At 33.9% G+C, this 24705-nt stretch overlaps 1 protein-coding gene across 2 annotated transcripts; it reads left to right on the forward strand.

Moving 5' to 3' along the window:
* The first annotated feature begins 1038 nt into the window (after window positions 1-1038).
* Window positions 1039-24572, forward strand: LOC134537816 (uncharacterized). 2 transcript variants are annotated; one of them, XM_063378658.1, is made up of 6 exons: window positions 1039-1116; window positions 3685-3864; window positions 15637-15710; window positions 18170-18271; window positions 20647-20821; window positions 23683-24572. In XM_063378658.1, exons 2-6 carry the CDS (start codon window positions 3768-3770, stop codon window positions 24105-24107), a joined length of 873 nt encoding a protein of 290 aa, XP_063234728.1. In that variant the 5' UTR covers window positions 1039-1116; window positions 3685-3767; the 3' UTR covers window positions 24108-24572. The 2 variants fall into 2 exon arrangements, with proteins under 2 accessions (XP_063234728.1, XP_063234729.1); XM_063378659.1 differs by having other exon boundaries at window positions 1062-1247.
* The last annotated feature ends 133 nt before the right edge of the window (window positions 24573-24705 follow it).

Raw genomic sequence — 24705 nt, forward strand, 5'->3', positions numbered from 1 at the left:
TTAACTTGTTATTTAACTATTTCGCCTAAAAAAAACATATTACTCTGAGATAACTTGTATACTTGAAACAGTATAAAAGGATAACGAACAAAAAATTCAGTAGCCCTACGAATTCAGTTATAGTAGGTAAAGTAATTTAAATTGTTCATTTTAGTCCATACTCGTGGCACACACTTAGATTACCTACACTCTTTATCTTCGCGGTTTCTCTGCACAATTATTGAAGAAGTCTTAGAGTCAGGAATTGGCAGGAGACGGCTTGCTGTGACGTAAGTGACGTCACTTTTCAACCTCACCATCACCATATGGTTCTGCCCAAAACATTGTGGAAATGGTGCTTGACCATGTATGGTGGTTATTAGTATGGATTATAATCTTCATTGTTGAAAAAAGTAACTTTAATAAACAAAGTTATTTAAAACTGTTTCCACACTGAAAACACTACACTTCAGCCAATGTTATGAGCATATAACCAATATGGTGTAACATTTAACCGAAGGGAAAACAATTGCTTCACACACTTAGCATGCATTCATGCACACGTGGCCACCCCATGGTTAGTTTTACTACGCAGAAGTCAGAGGATTGGCCTTCTGCTGGAGACCCCAAAAAAAAAGTCAAAGAAGGTACCTCGGAGTTAGGAATTGTCATACGATGCCATGCTGTGATGTAGTTGATGTCACCATACTGCTACACTCTAAACATTGAGAAAATGAGCTTGATTACGCGTGATGTTCGTAAATAAGTAAAAAATTATGATTTATTTTGTAAAATCAATTACTGCCTTTAAACACAATCCAAAAACAAAGTGCTTTATGCGGTATCAAATATATTAAGCAGTATCCATGTAGTAAAGCATGTATGGTATAGCTTTAAAGATAAAGCCTTGAGAGAAAATAAGCCATATTTAGCAATCTCTACTTTTTAAATTTTATGTTATTAAACTGTATTTTTGATAGTTCTTATATATTATTATGAATTTTAATGTTATTCGAGAAGTTAGAGAATTTTGAAAAAGCCTAGAGAAATTTTGGTCTCAAAGCATGGTTATACTGTCACTTATTTTAGGTTACGTGCAAAAGGCGTCTGTTTGTGTGTTTTGGCCCTTGGTTTTGTGTAAGTGTAAAATTTGTGCTTTTTCTTTCTTTTCTAAAATAAAACATGAGATATATCGTTGCATAATAATCGTTTACTGTAGCATAAACAAACATTAAAAATTTTGGGATGGTAAATGGTAGCTGCGGTTGGTATGTATGGACCGTTCACCTTACCTCAAGTAGTATTACTTATTTAGATAATTCAATTTTGAATTGTTATGATTACTTAGGTAATGTCAAACATTTTAATAGACATACTTCTGACTGCTGATCGTGGCATTTGTTTGGTTTACATATTAGCCTTTACCTCACTGGTAGGGAGGTGAGATCACTGACGAAATGCACATCGAAAGATCTGTGGTACATGATGCTTGCTGTTTGAATTCAGTACGTCAGAAAATACTGTACATAAAAAAAATATTGTCATAAAATAATGAATTATAATCGTAAGTCGAATAAAAAGGACTTTTTTCAACCAACAATTATAATTCTTTCTTATTTCGCAATTTATTTTATTTTCAAGATCTTCCGACGTACTGAAATAACACAGCAATAATCATGTACCACAGGATCAAGCAAACAGAATCAAGCCTTCAGGGTTTATCCAAGGATAAACTTATTCCTCACAGAAAATGAGCAATGTAACAATTCAGTTCAAACTGGTAAACAATGAATGTCGGCTATTGCATGAATACATAGGTATATTGTAATGTAAGCTGTAAACTGTTATTTTTTCATATACCATTAGGAATTAAGAAACTTTCCTGTCAGGGTTAATTTTGGAACATCTCTAGTATATGGAAAACATATATACCTATTTAACGTGGTTAAACAAAAAATGGTGGTAGATAGCTGCATAAAAGCACAGGTATTGTAATGTAAGAGTTTAAATTTTAATTTTTTCACAAACTAGTAGGAATTATGAAACCATTCCTTCGTAGTAAATTTAAGGACGTGTGTAGTGTGTGAAAACCATGTTTACCGATTTTTTCTTTCTTTCCGTTCTTAAAAGCCGCAACGTACGATAATTACCTTTACATTTACCTGTTTGTTTATATACTTGTTTTTAGGTTCAGCAGTATTGGCACAAAAAAAATTTTTATTGTGCAGCTAAGCATGCACTAAAGTTAACCACAATTTTTATCTTTGAAGCTTTTTATAATCATTCACTCTGTGGTTTGGTTGCACAAAGATTGCAGAAGTCATAGACAGTACCGTGGAGTTAAGAATCTGCAGAAGATGCCATGCTATGGCGTAGTTGAAGTCATCATACCGCTACACTCTAAACATTGAGAAAATGTGCTTGATTACGCATGATAGTAAATAAGTATAAAATTATAATTTCAGTTGTAAAATCAGTTACTGCTATTAAATGCAGTCCTTTGAACCTGTTTTCACAATTCACCCAATGGGTGTCCATAATACATACTATCAACTTTACCTTAAGTGGCTTTACGTAGTATCAAATATTAGCAGTACCGTGGCTATCCCTTGGAAGATGGTACAGTCCTTGCAGGAAAACAAGCCATATTTAACAATCTCTAATTTTTAAATTTAAGTATAACATAAACATAACCAACCTTTCATTTTAGTTTCAATCACTTAGAAGTTAAGTACTTAACCTCCTGGAAAAAGTTACAAAAAATATATACTTTGTGCAAAATTAGCAAAACTAACAGCAATGTAAAATACCATTAAAATAAACATGTAAAAAACTTCTCATGCAAACATTAATATTTATGTAAAAAAATATCTTATTCGCCACTAATTTTATGAAATATTAAAATAAATATGTGGTATTACAAAAAATTTCACATGATAACTGCTCTGTTAAATCATTATAAAAACACCACCATATGCCATGACCTCTTTCACAATTGTCAGAAAAGAATTTTCAAAAGTCCACTCCAATACCGATTAGACTGTCTATGCTTTAACAGTTCAATTAGAAACTATCACTTTCAACAGCACAAATCAACTTCTTAACTAAAACTAAATAAAGAAAATGAACAATTTATTAAAATATTTAAAACACTTAAAATATTGCACATCAAAGTATAATAGCAAATAAACATGTAATAGTGATTAAAGAAGCATTATTTCATTAATTTCAATTATTTGTAAAAAAAAATTTCTAACCAGTAGCAGGAATTTTCTTCTTGTTTCTGTAATGAAAACGATGATCTAAACATTATTAAAATTTTCATAATGGCGCTTATAGTACAATAATACAGACTACTCAAAAATAACAGTTTTACAATGTAAAACTCTTGTAAAAAAAAATTGATATTAGTTATGAATATTTATTTATTTCTGGAAAAGCCACTCTTTTCAGAATTACTGTCCTGAATTTTAATTTTTGCAAGCATGTAGAGACACTGCTTGATCTCTTAGTAAGACTGTAAAATAAACTTGAGTAAAGTAATCAAATAATCATATATTGCAATAATAATCAGAGAAAATATCTTTAGAATTGTGTATAGTGGAATCGATGGAAGGCAGTTTGAACTTCGTGTTTGAAGAACCAGTAGGTGGGCGCAGTCAAGTTGATTTTCTGAAGTAGATTGCGTGGTGTTACTTGTTTCAGGCTGCGAGTACTGAACGATGGGTGTGCCTTGGTAGTCTGTGGAGAATGGTTTTTCCACACACTGCGCCTGTGAATCGAGGAGAATGGCTTGTTCTGCTAAACCAGCGCGTGTCGTCCTGAAGCGAGCTGCCAAGGCGCGCGCTCAGGAAGCCATAGCGGTAGATGCCAGCGAAGCTGTAGGTACGTGCAGCTTTGTCAAGATACAGTCAAACCTCACTAACCTGAAAACACCATACTTGGTCACTTTGCCTTTTGTAATAACGAGGTTTGTATTTACCAAACTATTACACAGTTTAACCCCTAAATTTATTTAATTTCTAAGTCAACTTTTAAAAAAAATTAAAAACTTGCCCACTATTTCATACCATACTGAATGTACTATTTTTTTTACGCATTGTAACATACCATTTTTAGATGGCTTCACCTGTGGCACAGAAAGTATTTTCTGTTGTGAAAAACTAAAGATGATTTAAGACAGAAGAATGAAGCAAAGGTCTAGAAATTACCTACAAAAGGACATACTGCCATAATTTTGGAATTGGAAAAAATTTCGAAACTTTTTCCCTGATCCTACAATGAATCAGCGTAATGGCATCAGTATTATTTTAGTTGAAACTTTACATTGTTCTGGGATAACCATAATTTACTAGGTACATGTAACTGTTTACCCTAGGAACAAAAAAATTTTCTGGTACATGATAACCATACTTTTGTACTAAACGTATTGCTTAGCTCCATAACACCCATATAATTTATAGGGAGTTTTGTGTTAACAGGTTTTTTTTTTTTTTTTTTTACTGGAAGGTAGTCATAAAACCGAAATAAGAGCTAGCCTGCGGTTAAATTTTAGCCGGAACTTTAGCCGGGGGTCATAAAACCGGCCCTAAATTATCATTCGCTGCAATAGTTTCGTTATTGACGACTATGTTTGAACAACTAAAAACTGTTCCAATTAGTATTCAACCTGCAAAGAAGTGTGCTTTTGTTCATGGAACGTGTGTAGACTAATATGCTAGTAACGTTGTTTATAATTAGTTTAATGATAAAGGAAAACATTTAAGTATATTTTACGTAAAAAAATATTGATAACTCAAATTGACTAGAAATTTTTTTTATATTAAACCTATCACCATAATTGCTGTGCTTAAAACAATATTACAAACATAACCTCGAAAAATGTAATAAATGGAATTACCTTTTAAGACATGACTTGTATTGCAAATGAAACAAATAATAATAACTTGTCTAGCTGGTCAATTCAAAACAATACAATAGGAAATGTGATGCTAATTAGAACTTGAAGTCCGCTGGTGAAATTATTCATTCTTCTGCAGGAATACAAAACTTGTCATACTAACATTAACCAAACCTAACCATTTTACATTCACTTTCAGTGGGTCAGTTTGTTAAAAAAAAATTTAGTTTGCTATGCTATCATAGAGTTTTGAAGGGGCTATTTAATCCAGAGTAATTTCAGGTTTTAAAAATACATATACATATTTTGACGAATTCATTCATGATAATTATTGTGTTTCAAGTAAGTGTTTTAAATTTCATAGTGTTAATTTTTCAAATAAGAATCACAACAGCCAGTTAAGTGATAATTCTTAATAAGAGCCACTTTTCTGAAAAAATTTTAATAAAAATTGAAAAATGCATTTGTTTATTTAAGACATTTTTGAAATAATTGTCTTAGAGGGTGTTGTGGTACCTCAATTTATTTGCTATTATTTTTTCCTTTTAATGAGTGATTAGAATAGGTTACAAATTACAAATACTCTCATATATTTGAGAGTGGTCAGTTAGGTTGCGTACATTTAAAATACATTAAAACCGTTTGTGTGGCTAATTAAGTTAGCAACATTTTAAACACTTTAAAACTGTGCAAATACCTAGTTTATTAGGTTTGGTTGGCTACAGTAAAAATACTATAAAATCATTTGAAGTTGAGGTAGGAACTACCGATTTAAAATGTAGGTAACTAACAAACTGTGTACACAGTTTTACACTATTATATAGCTAACCTAACAACCATTTTCATGATTTTATGCATTTTTTATGTACCTAACCTAACTACTTGTTAAAATGGTCAAATGCTGGTAAAATACTTGAAGTATCAAAATTTTAAAATATTCCTTGAAGTGAAAAAAAACTATTTTAAAATTTTTATTTCAATTATCTCTCCCCTCCACACCCCCCTCCCCCCACACCCCCAAAAAAATTATGCTCACCACCTAAGTTAGCAGCTTAAAAACTGTAATACTCTTAATGTGAATTTGCAATGAGTAAATTTGAGCGCTTTTTTTTTTTTTTTTTTTTTTTAATGTGGTTCAACTTAATTTAATTTTCAATATTTATCTACAATGATTTATAGATTTATGAGATAGCATAACCAAAAAGTATAATCATGAAAATGTAGCTCAAAATGAATGATTAACTTTAGTAATTACTAAAGACCAATTAACACAGCACCGATTGACCTGGAAGAACGAATAAATGTGACTAAATTTAGTTTATTGATTTTCATGTTGGTTACAAGTAATGATAGTTTCATGCTATTGATTCAGTCAATAGTTTTTAATTTTTTGTGCCCATTACTAGTGTATACAATGACCCTGTGGTACATGATGCTTGCTGTATAATTTGGTACATCAAAATATCCCGGACATTACAAACACTTGTGATGTAGCAATGAATTATTATTGTTTAAAGTATACGAAAGAAAAAAATTTCCACAAGACCTGAAATAATTTGTTTGTATTGTGCTGTTCCATTTTTGTTATGTACAGGATGTTTCGATGTACTAAAATAAATGGGGGTTGCTAGAGGTATAGAAAACTGGGAAAATAGGGAAAAGTCAGGGGAATTAAAATGGTCAGGAAATACTGGAAAAGTTAAGGAAATCGCTAATTATTTCTGTAATTTTTTTCCTTGTGACAGCAAAATTAAACAGAAAATACTATTTCCACCAACGTTTAGGCGCATACAAAACTCCTCAAATGTTTACTAGGTAATCAAGAAATTTGGTTTATTTTCCTTCTCGTGAAACTCTGGTCTTTTTACTGTAAATACAAACGGGATAAATATATTTCCGGATGATTATATTCAAGTTCGATAGCCTACTTTCGATAGCTTTAGGTGACTCTATAACAAATATATACAAACAGTTGTATCCATCTAAAATGACACAGTTGAAATAACACGTATTTCCCCTCCAAAAAGCAACACCAAGTTAGCCGCGGGATAGTTTGTGTCTGGAAGGGCAGGGAAACTTGTAGATTCAGATCTGAAAAGGCTGTAAACATACGGAAATTTTGGAATTTGAATCTTGTAGCAACCCATGTTAAAACAACGTGCATCATGTAATAAATTTCAATGAATAATTCAACTCAAAAAATTATATAACTATGCAACATTCAGTATTAATAGAAACATGTGTATAAATTTATAATTTCAATTCATTATTTTATGAATATTAAAAAAATTATCTTATTTTACTTAATTAAATAAATAATTTTGTACACATGATTATATTAATATTGAGTGTGTAGTATTTATTTAATTCATATTAAGTATTTAAATTTATTTATTTTTTGTTTAATTGTTTATATATAAACAGTTAATATGCCAAATACTTAAAATAAATTTCAATAAATACTTAGAATAAATAATTTAAAATAATCTATTAAAACTATATAATCTCTTTTACTTTATAATTGACCATTATCACTATACAATAAAATTTCTATTTCAGTTTTCAAGATGCCCAAAACTAATGCAGAGAACTGTAAAAATTACTACAATCGAAAGAAAGCTGCAATTAAAAAAAAAAGTTTCAGTAAAAACACCTGCGGAACGAACTCGGGCTTGTAGGCTGCGTAAAAAAATGCTTGGGCAAGGAATCCAATCATCTATGAATGAAACGTTATGTTTTCCATCAACTTCAAATTCACAAATGATGACTTCTGGACCATCTCAGCCAGTTATCACCAGTACACATTTAAATCATTTAAATGTCGCAGTGGTATCCAATAGTATTGTTGATCTGTTGGTGATGATTTAAATGATTCATATCCTGGTACTGTAATACACGACAATCACAACTGTCTCACTGTACAAGCTGAAGTCCATATGAAAAATTCTCATGTGCTTTGTAATTGTCATACAACGTAAAAAAAATATTCCCTTAACAGAAATGGAGTGAATTCAGCAATCTCAAGCATGAAAAAGTAATCAACAGTTAGCTGATGCCTCAATTATACATATTTTATCCAATCAAGACATTGTACTGGAGCAAAATTTAAATTAATTGAGCCAAGACAATATGATGGATCAGGAATTACCTTAATCAGATGGATATGCTATTTATTTCGACTCTTCAACCCATTTAGTAATTAATAATTCCAGTAGTAAGAAAGTTTATATGGACTTAAATCCTATCTTTGCCGTACAGCAATTATCATCAATTTGAAAAAGCTCGTCAGAAGTTTAAAATAATATTCTTGGACAAATTCATGATGGCAATTAGAAAGCTAAGAAAATCTGATTGTCGTGTAGTTACACCTTATCATTTATTGTATGTGGCGATGAAAATGATGTTGCAAGTTCTACACTCTTTCACAGTTGCATCCAAACAGGTTGAAAAAAGAAGAACAGTGCATTAACAAATGTACTGAAACAATTTTTTGCATTTTTAAGAGCAATTCCAAATTCAACATTAGTATTGGATGGATCGTAAAAAATATCTTTTTGACATGATTAGACAGTTTGGGAAGTTTTCAGAAGAATTAGCTGAACTTTAGCACTTTCTCGAAAGAAATAAAAAAACACTTGTCAACGAAGATGCAGTTACATACTTGTGCTATATATTTGAACAGTTTAATCAACATATTGATAAATATTTTACAATCATCAAAATTCAATCCTTTTGGAAAATATTACATTGTTCATTATTTTAAAAATATTGAGTTCCAGCTTCGTGGTATTCCACATGCACATATGCTATTTGTGGCTGGCTAATGCTCCATGGATGCACTTGATAAGATTGGTTGCTATTAAATTAATTGATAACTTATATCTGTTTCATCCTAAGAAGCATCAGGTAATATTAAATTACAAAGGCATAAGTACACATTACATGCTATAAAAAATTAGTGCTGAATCAATCTCAGCATTGCAGATTTTAAGCACCTTTTATGCCTTGCCGATCTACTATCATATTATTATCTATGCAGAAAGAGGATAATCTTTTAAGAGTTGCATAAAATGCTTCAAAGATATCAGAATTAATCTCAAAAATAATTATTTCTCTGATATAGGTCCTTTCTATGGATTACAGTTATAATATACTTTGAGCTGGGATTAAGAAGCTACAAGTTTTTGTTAAACGCCAACCAAACATCAGCTTTCATTATTGTATGTTTCTTTGATGCATGTGACTAGTCTTCAAGGTTTATATATATCAACAAAAAACAATGACAGAACTTTATATCATGGTCAAAGAGTGCCCATAGCTATAACTAGACTTCAAGTTGAATTGCCTGGACTTGAACGTGATCACTTACAGACTTTCAGTAGAGATGTATTAAATTTTGTTCACCATGGGAAAGAAATGATGATAAACCTTTTGATTGTCAAAGTCTTCGTGCTCACTCCATTGATCTCACGTATTCAATTATACAACAATCAAGTGTTTTACTTTTAGATAAAACTTGGTTACCCAATGAAGAGTCCATCAGTATCCCTAATTTCAGTTGTATAATTCAATATAAGCCATCAAACGTTCGAGCTGGAAGAGTTGCCATATATCAAAATGCAAATGACACTACCAACATCACTACTCCAAATACTGATATCAGTTGTAAGACAGTCTAAATTTATAAGTTCAGCTGTGCATCTGTGAGTTTTGTGTAACTGAATTTAAAATGGAAGACTGAAAAAGAATTGTTTTGATAGTTATTTACATTATACCAAATCAAAAAAATGAACAATGCTATTTATTTTTTGAAACAGTTAATATGGCTATACACAACAGTTGGAGGAGAATCTCTTGGCAGAGGTGAAGATAAGTTACCAATGGTTGTACAGTAGAGTCCCGCTAATCCGAACCCCGCTAATCCAAAAATCCGCCTAATCCGAACATGGCTAGGACAAAAAAAAAATTTTTTTTTTAAATCATTAAGAACTAGGAAAAGTAAAGAAAAACAAGTTTTTTCAAGTAATGTTGTACGTTTATTAATATATACATAAGAAACTTGTAATTTATCTATTTCACTAACTGAAAAGAGATAACATAGGATTACGTAGATACATAGGTACTTAAATACATATGTACGTATTAATTTTTTTTAAATTTACTTACATACTATATGTAGAATTCATGTTATGTACAGGATTGACACAAAACCAAACGATAAAAAGCAAACCATTATCTAAGAGGCAAAGTCAGTAATATTCCTTTGACGCAAAGCAATAAATCGGCTTTAAGATGCAATGTTTCGCCAACGCCGCATAAACATAACATCTGTTGGGGTTGCATCGGCATTTTGCTCGACGTAGCGCAATGTCAGATCAAGGGCACTGGCTGCGGCAGTGTGAGAAACAACATTAGTCGGCGCGTCCCCTTCCTCCTCACCGTCGTCTGCATCCAGATCAGTTGACGTTCCCTGCACAGCTGCTACGATATCTTCATCTGTGAACACAGTTGTCAATGGCCATCCACTTTTCAACGCAATCTTCTGCATTTTCGCAACCTGGTACATATTTGACATATCGGACACTAAATGCGCCTCAAAAAGACAATATATGGCATTATATGACAAAATCCCGCCTAATCCGAATTTTCGCTAATCCGAACAGGGTTCGTTCCCAATTAGTTCGGATTAGCGGGATTCTACTGTATATGGAGTCTTCAACAAAAATGTTTCCCAAAATAATACTGATCCACTTATTGAGTTTATCCAAAAACATCTAAATTTAACTATCAATAATGATGCTAAGGTTTCAACAACACGACACAGCACAACCCGTGATACTATATTTAAGCGATAACTTGATGCCATCAATACAAAAGTCTTCATATCATATTTCAGTTACCATAAGCCACTCGTAACTGATGTACCAGTTCAGTCAACACTAGAAGAAGGTTTGGAAGTGAATGTAATTTAGGGATTATTTTTATTAGATGTTTATTTGTTCCAATATTTTCATTATTTTTAATGATTTAATGATAATTGTTATAGTTGGATGACACAAAATTAATGTAATACTCTGTTTCATAAAATGTTTATTTTATTAATTTTTAAAATTTAATTATTTTATTGACCAACCAAATTCATAATATCAATCCAGTCCTTAATTGAAGGTATACTTATTTAGGCACGTTATGAAAAAAATATGAGAGTGAATTTTTACGATGTGCGCGGTACCATGCGTCAAACTTTTTACAGGATGAAAAAAAAGCTACATACAAATAAAAATAATACATGTGCTCTTATACTTTAGTGACTGATATTGAATACTTGTCCATATAATTAAAAATATATATATATTTGTTGTGAATATTAGTGATAGAAATGGTGTTTACAAATTATTCAAGTGCATTATATAAGGAGGTTATTCTCCAATATGTATATTTTATTTTCATTATAATCATTATATATTATTACTAGCGACCCGCCCCGGCTTCGCACTGGTACAATATACTAATAATTAATAAAGAAAATAAGACAAACATTTAGGGAAAAATGGTATAGTGTTTAATTATTTATTTAAATGCTTATAAGTATGTCAAAAATGAAAATATTCTCTTCTCTAGTCACTAGTCTCTAGCCTTTTGATTAATCCTTCCATTTCAAACAGAGCAATATCCAGTCAACAGATATTGTACCAATTGAAACGATAGGATCATTCTTGTATTCAATATGAGAATCATAATTCATTGCAGAACTCAGTTTATTTGTCCTCAAATTAATCGCCTTCTGAAATCTATATCTAATCATGTCATGACTAAGACAAACTTCACGTTCAGTGGAGGATTTTCTGTCTCTCTGTGACCTATGTCCATCTCGGTCAAGACTGTAAGACGTAACTCACGTTCAAAAGACGTTTCTCTATTTCTTCTTATAGAATTACTTTCTCTTTTATTAGACAACCTGATTTCCTTTTCTTCAGTTTCATCATTAAGACTTAAACGTTTTCTGCTTGCATCTCTGGTACTTTGACCTATATTTAGACGACTTCTTTGTGGCATAATTACATTGGAAAAAATAATAACTTTAAAATTAGAAGAAATGAAGTTTTATCATTAAAAAAAAATCAAAAACTATGATCTTAAATCCACAAATAATCAACATTTACTATGTAAATAAATAAACAAAAGAAATAAAACATAAACTCAACTACTATGTATTAAAAAAGAGCCAATACTCGGATTATGTATATTAATTATATTATATATATATTAATTTTTATTATTAATTTAAAACTTATTTTGATTATTTTACTAAATTACATAATTAATTTTATTTGCATGTTTATATTATTATTGAATACTGAGTTTATTGTTTTTTTTTTTGCAGTAAATTTCCAAATAGTTAAGTGTCTTAAATTGAAAAAGAAGTATAACTTGTAAGATGGGTACAGAAATACACACACCTTTTTTCATACACGACAATTACTCATCTTTTTTATCTATTTAATGATTGAAGCTAGTGTTTGTAATGAAAGATTTTTTTTTAAATAAAATAAATTAACAACGTTACTTTTTGGCGAGGAATGCCCAGCTGACGGAGATGAGCTAAGGCTAGTGCCCTCACAAGGCGAGCCGGGTGGAATGCGAAGGAAAATCGATGCAAGAGGATGACCACGAATGCAGAGGTGACTGTTCCAGAAAGATGTGAAACTTGGAAACACTGAACCCAGAGATTTGAACCTCACGCTGCGGGGGGGGGGGGGGGGGGGGGGGGGGGGAATCCAGAAATTATGCCATCGGAGCACTGAATCAGTCACACTAAATGAGGAGAATAGTTGCACCATCACCCAGGAAGAAATATGCTAACACTTCCTGCATGATGTGAAGAACTTGAAAATTAGAGGGAGAAACTCCCTGTGCCCTGTGTTTACAGTCCATAAATAATTTGGCTCTTGGGTTCAAAAATCGTACTTGTGGAAGGCTGGTGCGAGATGCGTCGGAGACAGCACTCGGACTGGCCCAAAAGAGGACAAACACTGGCCTAGAGGCCTGGGGAGCCCTTCTTGTTAAAAGACCGCACTAGCGGGGCAGGAAGGACTCAAATAATCACAAAATGGAGGTCGGTGTGCTAGATATATAGTGCTGAGAGGGTTTGGGGTGAGCACGAAAGGGGGAAGCATGGATGACAAGCATAGTTGAGAACTTGCCCGCAAGTAGGCATCGAGAGGCCCCGTGGTGAGTGTGTGCATAGGCATAGGGCATTTCAAGGGGAAAGGGGAATTCGGACATGGACTCGAGACTTGGTCGGAAGGTGGTGCCTGAAGTGACCAATGGATGAACTATCAGGGGCCTAAGTTAGTTGACGAAGTGTCCAACAGGTGTCGTGGTGCTGCGGAGAGGTGGAAGAGAGCCCAGGCTTGGAACTCTTCAAGCAATTGGCAGAGGGGGATTTTCACTGCAACAATTCAAGTAAAAGCCAAAGAAAAGGGTAAAAGAAGAGGGGTGAGAAAGAGCTTGCGTAGGCGTATGCTGGTGGTGCTTACAGGTACGGAGCCATGGCGCGTGTCTAAAGGCACGGGGCATGTGAGACCATACGTGCGAGCAGGCGCAGAAAATCTGATGCGCAGCTAACTTAGCGTGGGACAGTTTGGCGCGTTTGGCCGCTCAGCGCTGAAGAATTAGTAGTGTTCGAACCAACTGCCGAAAGCTAGATTTGTAACAACCTCATTGGATTCAATAATCAAAAAAAAGTATGACCCTTTGAAAAGCATAACACAATACTCTTAAAAATTTTAAAAGAAAAAATTTATCTGTGACAAGGAAATCGCTTAGTTGTGACTCAGCGATACCACAGGAGTTGTTGGTAATGATACTTATGAGCTCTGTGGCTGGCGAAAACAGCAAGAAGTCTTTGAGTTAGGGCGGTAAGCGACAGTGTGGCGGCTTCAGGACGAAAAGAAAGACCTAGCAATTGTATATGTGGTACGTGTGAGTAGGGATGGACAGTGGTGTGTGGACATGAACCAGCAAGAGGTGTGCGTATTTAGTAAATTATGTGATTATAATTTTGTAGACAGACATTGATGTGAATATTATTATATTAAATAGACATTTAATTAATTATTTGAACCTTTTTTTTCAATACCTTTTGCCCCTAGTTCGTAACATAATTTTTAATTGACTTAATTTACTAACATCATAGCACAACATACATGTACTTATTGCAACTTTACACATGAATGGTATGTTATAATAATAGTGTTACTTTAAATCATGCATATAGTTTAATATAAAAAGTATTCATTCGGTTAAATAACATTATTAGAAGTTTTTGAGCACTGTTCTTACACACTTAGATGTATGCAAGACCTCTGGATGTCTACAAATAGGCACTATCATTGTTTAGAATATTAAATCTTTAAAAATTATCTGTTATTTCAGGAAATAATTTTTTTCCCTTCAGAATAATTTATATATCAAAAAATGAGTTTTATGAACATGGTTGCTACAGAAATGAAAAAACCGGGAATAGTCAGGGGCATTAAAATTATAAGGGAATACCTGGAAAAGTCAGGGGAAATCACCAAATATTTCTGGGATTTTTCTGGTGATAGAAAAATTAAATGGAATATACCACTCCCGCCAACATTTACGCATCTCAAAAAATTATTTAATGTGGTGTTGATTTTCATTTTTTGTAAAATCCCAGTTTCTGACAGTGAATCAAATTATTTCCGCATGTTTGCATGCAAGTTTGATAGCTTACATTTAATATTTTTAGGTGAATTGATAGTGATTGTTTACAAACAATGTATCTATCTAAAAGGGTGTTAGCTTTGCTATGGGGACATTTGAATGGCATATACCTTTTTCCCCCCAGAAAGCAACACCAAGTGAGCCGTGGGATTGTTCATGTCTGGAAAATCGGGGAAACTTGTCTATTCAGATCTGGAAAACCTAGAAACATCCTGTAATTTTAGAATTCCAAGATTTTAGCAACCCTGATAATATAATCAATAATAAAGGATTTTCCAGCTCACAATTTTGGTGATCCATTCTCAAAATGGCAACGAAATTGTGAAAGGACTGCTGAAGAAATATCTGCTCACTGCAAGTAATTCTCTTGAAGGTTTGCAACTCAAACAACTGGCAGGTTTATGCTTAATAAATACAAGTTGTTTGGCTGTAGTATTAAAATTATATTTGCTTAAATATTTGAACTGTCATAACTCATAACCATGATTCGAAGGTCTTGCTATCAAGAATTATTTAACACAAAAGTAACTTTCATGAAGAACAAACATTTCGCAAAAAATAACGGGTTTGGGAATTTCCAGTTCCAACACTAATTTCCAAATCAATCAACTCTTTTTTTAATGTGAAACTTTTCAGAAAACCCTAATCCTAATTATCTACCTAATGTTACAGTTTAAGAAAATGTATTTAAAACATTTAATAGGTATAATTAGTTGTATTTTGCTTGGTTGGGATGCAAGTTAGTGTAAAAAAGCTTGTTTAGAACCATTACTAGTGTGTGGCTTTGAGATAGCATTTGTAGTCTGTATTTTTTTTTATTGTTCACCTAGAGATTTGAGGTTATTGTGCTTCACAGGATTGTTTTTATTATGCTCCAAGGACATGTTGCTGTGACATTAAAATAGTGGTGGTAAAGGTTATTTTAATGGTTACTGTATATACCTAAGTTTTAATCATTATTTGCTTACATCATTTATGTCTTTGCTGGGTTATTCCAATTCCAGTTTCAGCCTGGGAGCAGGCTAAGAGAATAAAAGCTAATCGGGAAGATAACGAAGAACAGAAAAAAGAGAAGAAGGTAAGACAATTTTGAATAATAAAATTCGAAACTTATTTCATAACTGGTTGCTTGTACACTTATTTTTACTTCAAATCTCAGTTACTTGAAGGTTAAGGACAATAACTCACAAAATTGTAATTTGACAGGAGGAGAAATTTATTTCATGTCCAAGTGGTGTTTTTTACCTCCGAACAAAATTGGACATGCCTATTTTTGTTATTTATTGTAACTGAACTTAATGCTATGTACCACTGTCTGGAGCATATGTGAGGCGGAAAGCATAAAAAGGACCTCTTGTCAGCGATGTCAATTTTTCAGTCGTGTCAAAATTAGTTGTTGGGGTCAAAATTATAAATTTTCGGATTTTTGCGATTTAGTATAGTTCAGTTCGGTTGAAACACTTAAAATAATCAATAAAGTAGTCAATGTTCAGCCCTGTAAAAGGTACCTATTGTTTATGGAGAATTAACATGGGACAGACATGAGGTTCCTTTCCATAACCGCACTAGTCCACTAAGCATCACTTCAAAAACAAGCTGCTCCTGAATTCTATTGGCGATCGAGGGAACTACATTTAGATTCTCTCAACAGAAGATTGTTTTCTGGTTATAAAAATCCCCGCCCCGACTTCAGGTACCTTTTCCTTCAAATGTGTATTAGCCACATAAGGTTGCTAATATTATTATCAGCTATTAATAATCATTATTAACTGTCATAATGAATTCGTGAGCAGTTTTCTTTCCTATGAGCATTTACATTGTTTGTAAGTTGGCAACCATGCAAACAGATGTTAACTGATCAGCTGAGCTATACGCCTGGCATTATTGTTATTTTGTTTTGTAATTTCATCATAGTGTTGTGTTTGACATGAAATAAAAAAAAAACTGAAGAAAAGGTGTTAAATATTTTAAATAATATGGGATTAGGTGGTGAAAATATAAGTGGTGAAGACTTTAATGTGTGTGCTGATTACTTTACTGAAAGGTTTGATGAAAGCAGTGAAAATGAAGAGCTAATTGGGCCAGAAGATTTATTAAGCATTTCAGACTCTTCATTCTTAACAAACATTCCAAAATTGGATGAACTTTCTGTAAATAACTTTGAAAATCTTATTGATGTAGAAGATGTTATTATTCAAATTGAGGCAAGCGTTGATAAGCAAGAAGTTGTTGATGAAAATGATAGTGGGCATGACTTGTTACTGTTGACAAATGTGTTGATTTTGTCACACGCTCGATGTTGAATATCACCATAATTTGATGACTAATTTTCTAGAGAGTGGTTGTGGCTGCAAAGAAAATTCTTGCAAATTGTTTTTTGCTGATGAGTTTTTGCAAATGTGCTATTAATATGCTGAGTTTGATTGCTACAAAGACCATGTTAATATATTAGACCACTGCCTCACATTAGATTCCACATTAACCTCTTGTGCAAAAAAAAAATACCTGACCCCTCTTGTGTAACTTGAACCAGATGACTGATCCAGATAACCCTCAACCCATTCCAGAACATTCAAGGAAGCATCACAAACACTCAGTTTAAATTTTTAAGATTTCAGTATATGATAGATATTTTTATGTTGTTAAAAGAGGTTATTTTCAGCTTTTGTTTTGTACCTTAATTATTTCTTAAATGTAAAAAAATTAATATTCTGTGTTGTTTTGAATTTTTAAGTAGGTTTTTCTCAAAATGCCCATTTTCATTTTATAAAATTCAAATACCCATAAATTAAAGAAGAAAATTCATGAGACATCATTTTTCGGAATTTAGAGCTTAATTCAAAAACCTCATTAACTGACAACTGGAAATTACTGACAAGATGTTCTTTTTGGCTTTCCGCCTCATGTGGATCGTGTACAAAATGCCAACTTTATTTCATAAATAAATATGTGTCAGTTACTTGTGGGGTGCAGTTATATTTCGTTTTGTTGGTTTGGTTGGGATTTTAAGTTGTGTAAATTAAAAATTTCATGGAGCTGGTATTTTGAGAGGTAATAATGTTGTGTTTGGTAGCTGCAAGGGATAATAAAAGGGGCTGAAAATGAGAATCTGCTCACTGGGTCATGCCCAGATTGTTTTTACAAATGGGAAATGTTGCAGGTCTGATAGTGAACTGGTGGGTTTTCCGAGGGTACTCCTGTTTCCACCCGTCCACTCATTCCGTCACTGCTCCTTATCTCTAAGGAACTTAATGTTGATGAGTTATTCATAAATACAAAGCGGGAAGATATAGAGCAGTATGTTAAGATCAAAATATTTTTTCTCTTTCTGTTTTACACCAACGATATGTCAGACATTAAGGAAAGGAGAGACTTAACGCTAATTAATTCAGTATTTTATGTAGAACGTACACCTTCCATCATTGCAAAAAAAAAAAAACATTTCTGTATTCTAATCAACAATAGTACTGGTGTACGTGGTGTTCCATATTTCATGTGTTGTTGTATAGAAATTCTTTCTTTCTATCTTTCTTCCAGGATCTGCAAGCGGAGAATGTGCCTCTGTATGCCAAAACTGCTGCTTACGGTTTGATGATTCCATGTGGTATAAACTTCCTTAACATCGAGGAAGATACCAAGGTAATTTGTGAACATTGTTTGGTGTCTTGTTGGTTGTTCATCAACTTCCGACCCATTGAGTGCAGTGCCGCAGTGGCAAAACACTGGACTCTCATTTCAGTACGATCCGAATTCAGATCCCAGTCTTTTAGTTTTAGAACAAAATTTTTTTAAGACCTATTGTACACAATATAAACAGTATTAAAAAATTTTAATGAAATGTATGCATTGCATTAAAATAACTTACATTGTGCAAGTTAAACGGTCACTTTTTCAACAAGAAGTTCAGTATATCAAATATTAGGAATACTGTTATACTATTTAACTTAATGTGAATTTATTTATAAATTCTTACTTGCATGGAAGTAGCAATATTATTATTTATTATTTATTATTATTATTATTATTATTACAGTAAACTCCTATTATCCGCGGTGCGGATTATCCGCGCATGCTACGAAAAAATACAGCACATATGTAAATCTGTATTTTATTACAAGTAAGCAAATTTGAACTCTACCGACGAGTGTATTGTGTGCAGTATACAGTAAAACGCCACAGGTCTTCTCAGAACTCACGCAGTAGGCTGGCATGCATTGCTATTTTTGTCTCTGACGCGCTTTTTTTCTAGTCGTATGGGTGAGCACTTTTATGTTTACATTACTTAAATGTATTGTATGTTAATTATTCAGTAAATTACTAAAATTTTAGCATCATTTAAAAATTTTTACTGTTAATTGTAACTTTTACTGTACATAAAGTTTTAGATTTTTAGGTTGAAATTAATGTTTCCTTTTTTGTTTCCCATTTTCGGCTCTTTTGCGGGTTATCCGCGATTTTCACTATCCGTGGTGGTCCTGCCACTTAATTTCGCGGATAATCGGGAGTGTACTGTATTATTATTATTGCACATCAAACGACAAAACCCCACCCCCCTCCTTCCCCAAAAATTCCATATATCTTCTCTTTGTATAAATAGATAGTACAACATAAAATTTAATTGTATAACTGGACAGTTTACACTTTCTCTTGACAGTATAGTAAACTCCATGAGTTGTCTAATGTGTTTTTTTTATTATTTTTTTATATAGTAACTGAGAATGTTGGTTTGTTTAAGTTAAATTTTGAGCAGTAATTGACAGGAATAGGTAACTGGTTTCCAAAATGTTCAGACTAGGTGGGTGCTGCCCTTTACTCGTCAGAGAATATCTGAAGTACATTTGAGTGTGTTTTCACTAGCTCAGCAAATTTTGGTTGCCATGAGGTTATGTTTTTAATCTTCTCACATGTGGTTATTTATTTATTTTATTGTTTTTATTAAATGTATAGGCTCCAATATATATATTATTTATTTTTAATAATTTTATACTTCAATGACCAGTCAAGGAAGGTAGATCACTCTTCAACTTACTGACTAAAGCGAAATGAGCAACCAGTTAGTGGATTGCATCAAGTGGATTCACAGCCGGTATATCTGAGAGACTCTCTTGAGGCATTATGTTTTTTAAAAACTTGTAACACAAGTATAAAGCTGATGTTGGCTCCTACCGTGCCACCTCGTAGCACTTCCAAGCCGTGACCACTTGAAGGCTGGCCCTTGAAGAGCTGCTGTGTATCGTAGTGAGTGACCTTGCTTCCATCGTGGTAGGATTGCCCAGTAATTGCCCGCTACCTCCGCCTTTCGCCATAGCAGCCAAGCGACGGGCAGTGAAGGTGGCTTGAAGTCTTGTCTCTGCCGTTACAGGTCTGTGGCAGTTTGCAAATATTCCTGTTGCATTTCAAGTGGTTTATTCATGACGGTTTCTTTTTTATGCGTAACAAACGTATCATGATATATTTGTATAGTTTATATCATTTTAAACAAAAAATTTTAATCAGGCATTGAATGGTTCGGCACATTCTGTAATCGGGCACTAATCGAACCATTCACGCTTAGATTTCATCTGGTGGCATACAGATGTTGATCTTGCCCGCCAGGTCCTATTTCTGCACTGCCGGCAGTTATAGTTTGTTCAGAGTTCAGAGTCATATCGTTAGGGTCAGTTTTCAATTTAGCACAGTGTTTCCAGTTTTCTAGCTGGTTACATTTTGTATTTCAGGGGTACATTTCCATTATGATTTTTTTGAGGAAGACCAACGCTCATCTGTATTTTATATTTCATTGGGGCAGCTTATTGCAACTTTTTTTTAATACCATTGTACTGAAAATTAATTTTTCTTTGTTATACCCATTAAAAATGTATTGCCGTTCAGTAATCCAGCAAAATTACTAATCCGGTATGGCCTTTGTCCCGAACCTACCTGATTGAAGCACAGTTGAAAAAGAAATTTGTTAATATAAAGTCCTCACTTTTAATTAGGTTTGGTTGATGGACTGTGTTTTGAAATGTTGCCAGTGGGATCCAGATTTGTCCCAAGATGAGTCCGACACGGACCCCTTGAGCATTGGCGAGGTCGCAGTGAAGAAGGAGCCAGTGGTAAAAGAGGAAGTTGCCATGCCTGTCCTGCGTGATCAGTTTCCCGAGGAGACACAGGCCAGCAGTTTTGTTAAAACTAAAGCCAGTTCCTTCGGTAAGTCGTCAAAACAAGTATTTGCATACTTTTAGGGCGGTGTTCCAAGACATTCAGGTAAGGTAGCAGATAAGCACTGCCTTGTTGGGATACAACCATAACCTAACTCATGGGCCATTTTCCAGAACATGTCTAAACCGAATCCCAGTGAGGAAACAAATCGCAACCTTTTTAATAAATGGTTCACTGCACGAGGTTAGAATCTGGTTTCAACACATTCTAGCAGACATACTTTAGCAGATGTACTTTAGCCACGGGAAGGTTTGCTTGTGTCCTAATGGTAATATGGTTATACTTCTATTTTAAACAATTCAGCTACTTTATTCAGATAACATTCTGTATTAATATATTAAGAGTCCTTTTGTAAATAAATTTTCATCACCTCCGTTCAAGGCATAGAGCTGGTATCATACTGTACAATGTAGTTTTTAAATTTTGACTTTTATACCTTGTGGCATGATGATTGTCCTGATTAATATCTCATTTTAGCTTATAATGTTTGCTTAGTTTTCTAATGTGTCTGAATTGATGGGGTATGATTTTAAAATGTTACTTATCTTTTAAAATGTTTCATTTTAATTAATGCAAGAAGTATAAACGAGGCATGTATTGGATTGTGTATTATTTATGTGAGGCCTGAAGCAGATTCATAATTTGGTTGTTAATTGGCCGTAATGTTTAATCAGTATCTACAGTAGAACCTCGTACAGGGTTCCTGTAGACAGTCAAAATCTGGGAAACAGTGATCACTCAGGGAATTGAAATGATGTCTTCAAAACCTGGAAAACTCAAGGAATCAACACTTACATTAGTTACAAAGCAGTATTTGCATTAACTAAATGTAAGGGATACACACAATATATTAATTTGAAGCAAAATACATCTGTAGTCTTCCACCTGTTCACAACCAATAATGTACATGTACCTTTTTAAAATTTGATCAACAAATATATATATATTATTTTTCTATGCAGAGTGGCTTTAAGTAACTTTATATTTACGAGCAGCTTGGCAGTTGTTGGTTTGAATTGCATGTTTTGCCCTATAATCTTAAAGTTAGCATTGTAACTTTGTCTCAGTCCTTCTGACATTTTAAATTGTGAACTCCCATGCCTCCCTACAGTATCCATTTTATAAAAGAAAATTTCACTTTCCTACAGTACAAAACAAAGTACAAGCGCCCAAACAAAAATCACTGCTATCATTTCTAATACTGACCCAAGCACTGACTAATAGCTCTGTTACTTCACATTTTGGCCGCATCGCTGGCACCGGTCGTGGCCTTGAAACAGTTGTCTCACCGCACCATGCCTTTACAAAACATTCTTCCAGCAGCAAAAATGTAGGTTTGTGATTATACTGCAGCCCTTACTTTCAGTTTCAGCAGTTTTGATAAAAAAATCATTTCATTATATTCAGGTAAATGCGGTAGTAAAGCAAATGTTTATAAATTACGGACAAATGACAAACTACCATTATTTTGGAAGAATAAAATTTGTAAGATTTTCCCCCAACCTACAATGAATCAAAACTATGACATCAGTATTATTTTAGGTGAAACTTCACGGTTTCTTTACATCCATCTGAAATATTTGTATTAAATCATCCTTTACTGCACGTTGTTGCAAGTCGGAGTCGGTTAGAAAACGTTTTTGAACAATTTCATGGGAGCTTCCATGTCTAGGGGGCACGGATCGGGCGGGGACTGCTCTCAAGGCGTGATGTTGCTCATGTAGGGACGTGACTCGTTTCCCCCTACACCTTTACAAGACTACCAGAACCTGGCCCACTCCAAGCGTCATGCACGCTATGCTGGATGCTCACATGGGCTCTCACAGCATCTCACACACTGCAAAGTACTAACATACACACATAAGTTAGATAAATAATAACAACACGAGGTTTGTGAAATGGTTATTTACTATACGGTGCTCTGTGCACATCTGCCCTACACTAGTTCTCAACACAAAAAGTTAAACTGTGAAATGCCTTACGGCTTATGGATGGTCTGGATCACCTCTTGGCCGAACAAAAGGTTCATGTTGAGATCAAATCCCGCCAAGCGGATATAAACGTAACTAAACAGCCGTGCCCCCAAGGTAGGCCCGAGGATAGTAGCAAACAATTTGGATTAAAACATGTAAAAGAATTACTGCAGTCAGTGAAAACAAAATATTAAGTTCCCGTAGTGCTTAAAGTATCCTGTCTCAGATGGCGATGCGAAACGACTGTGCAGAAACATGGCCGCCGAGGTAGCTCATCAGTGCAATGGCAGCAAACTGAAAGTACCATTGAGCGAACCCAAGTCGTATCGCTTATGTGCGTCAGTTGAACACACAACAATTCACTTAAAATTTAAGCTTAAAATTTAAGCTGGCCTTTGGCAGTCTTCGTCCATTGCTGTTTAATGTTACTTAAATATTAAAAGGTCTGATTGTTTATAATAACTGAAAAGTTAAGAACACTATTGACATAAAAGAAAAAAGTTTGCAATAGTAAGTATTATTTATCATAAAAGAAAAAGCTAACAGTATAAATTATTATTTACCACTGGTTTGACTGCACCCTCTTGCAGTCGTTTGCGGCACGCACACACGCATGTCGCCGGCAGGGGTTCAAATGCCAGGAGGATAGGGGGGAGGAGGGGTGGTGACATCAGGCTCTGTAGACCACAGCACCGGGTGACGTCAACATAATTGTTTATCATTGAACAAAAACAACTTTGATTACATAACATCCATTCTTTTGTATTTGACTAATTACATAGCACTACAACTCCTATGTAGTTTCTGTAACTGTGAAAACATTTAATTTGAGTTTTTTTATTAACGAGGTTTCACTGTAGTGGACTTTTTTTCCAGGTACGTGTGTGGGAACCTTCTCTGGTTTGGACTTCCTTAGAGAACATGAGACTCTTGGCAGCGCTAGTGACATGTACAACATGTCGTTGGACTCGAAAAACATTTTCATGCATTTCCTGGAGCATTCGGAAGAGGACAGTCCTTGCTACGTGTACAGCGATGTAAGTCAAGAATTCGAACAGGGAAGTGACTTCGTGACGAGCGATTCTTTCAAGCAGGAAAGTGATTACGTAATTAGTGAGTCTTTCAAAGAGGAGAGTGACTTTGTGACGATTGAGTCTGTGAAACAGGAGAGCAAGGATGACGGCGGATGCGTCAGCAAAGACGACGATGATGAGTTGTTTTCTTGTGCTTTCTGCTCTGCCAACTTTCACCATAGGCGCACAATTGCTGCACATCTTAAGACTCACGAAACTCATAGTTGAGAAAAAAATTTGCTGTGAAAATTTTTTATGCCAATTTCTATTGGAAGAATTTGTTTTTTTTTTTAATTAAAGGACATTCTCTGGTTCGTGAAGCTAAGTTTCCATTTAAAAATAGATTATCATGTACATATTTTAAACTGGCAGTGTGAAACCATTATTGTGTGATATTTATTACGCCATTTTACTCATGAGAGTATCCTGAATGTACATAGACATATATTTAATAAAGGGGAACATGCCTGTGTCAGTGTTTAGAATTAGTGGTAAAAAGAAAAATGAAGTAAGGCAGAGACCCAAAACATGAACATAAAAAAAATTGATTTTTAGTTTGTATTAAATTGGCCGAAAATGCTTTGTGATTGGCTAGATACCACGAGGCAAAACTCACTTGGCGGAACAATGCTTTCTCCTCCAGTTTGAAGACTGTATCGAGAACAGTGTCTAATTAAATCTTTCTTAAGCGGGCATGTAATGTTTTCCTATTTCATTACCGTGAAGCATAATTCCTTGCAAAATTACTCCTTGTGCTGAAAAATGCATAAAAAAATTTTGCGACATGAATCAAGCCTGTGGATTTTTTAACAAGGTACCAAGAAAT

This window comes from Bacillus rossius, chromosome 12 (assembly GCF_032445375.1).
Source record: "Bacillus rossius redtenbacheri isolate Brsri chromosome 12, Brsri_v3, whole genome shotgun sequence".
In the NCBI taxonomy this organism is placed as follows: domain Eukaryota; kingdom Metazoa; phylum Arthropoda; class Insecta; order Phasmatodea; family Bacillidae; genus Bacillus; species Bacillus rossius.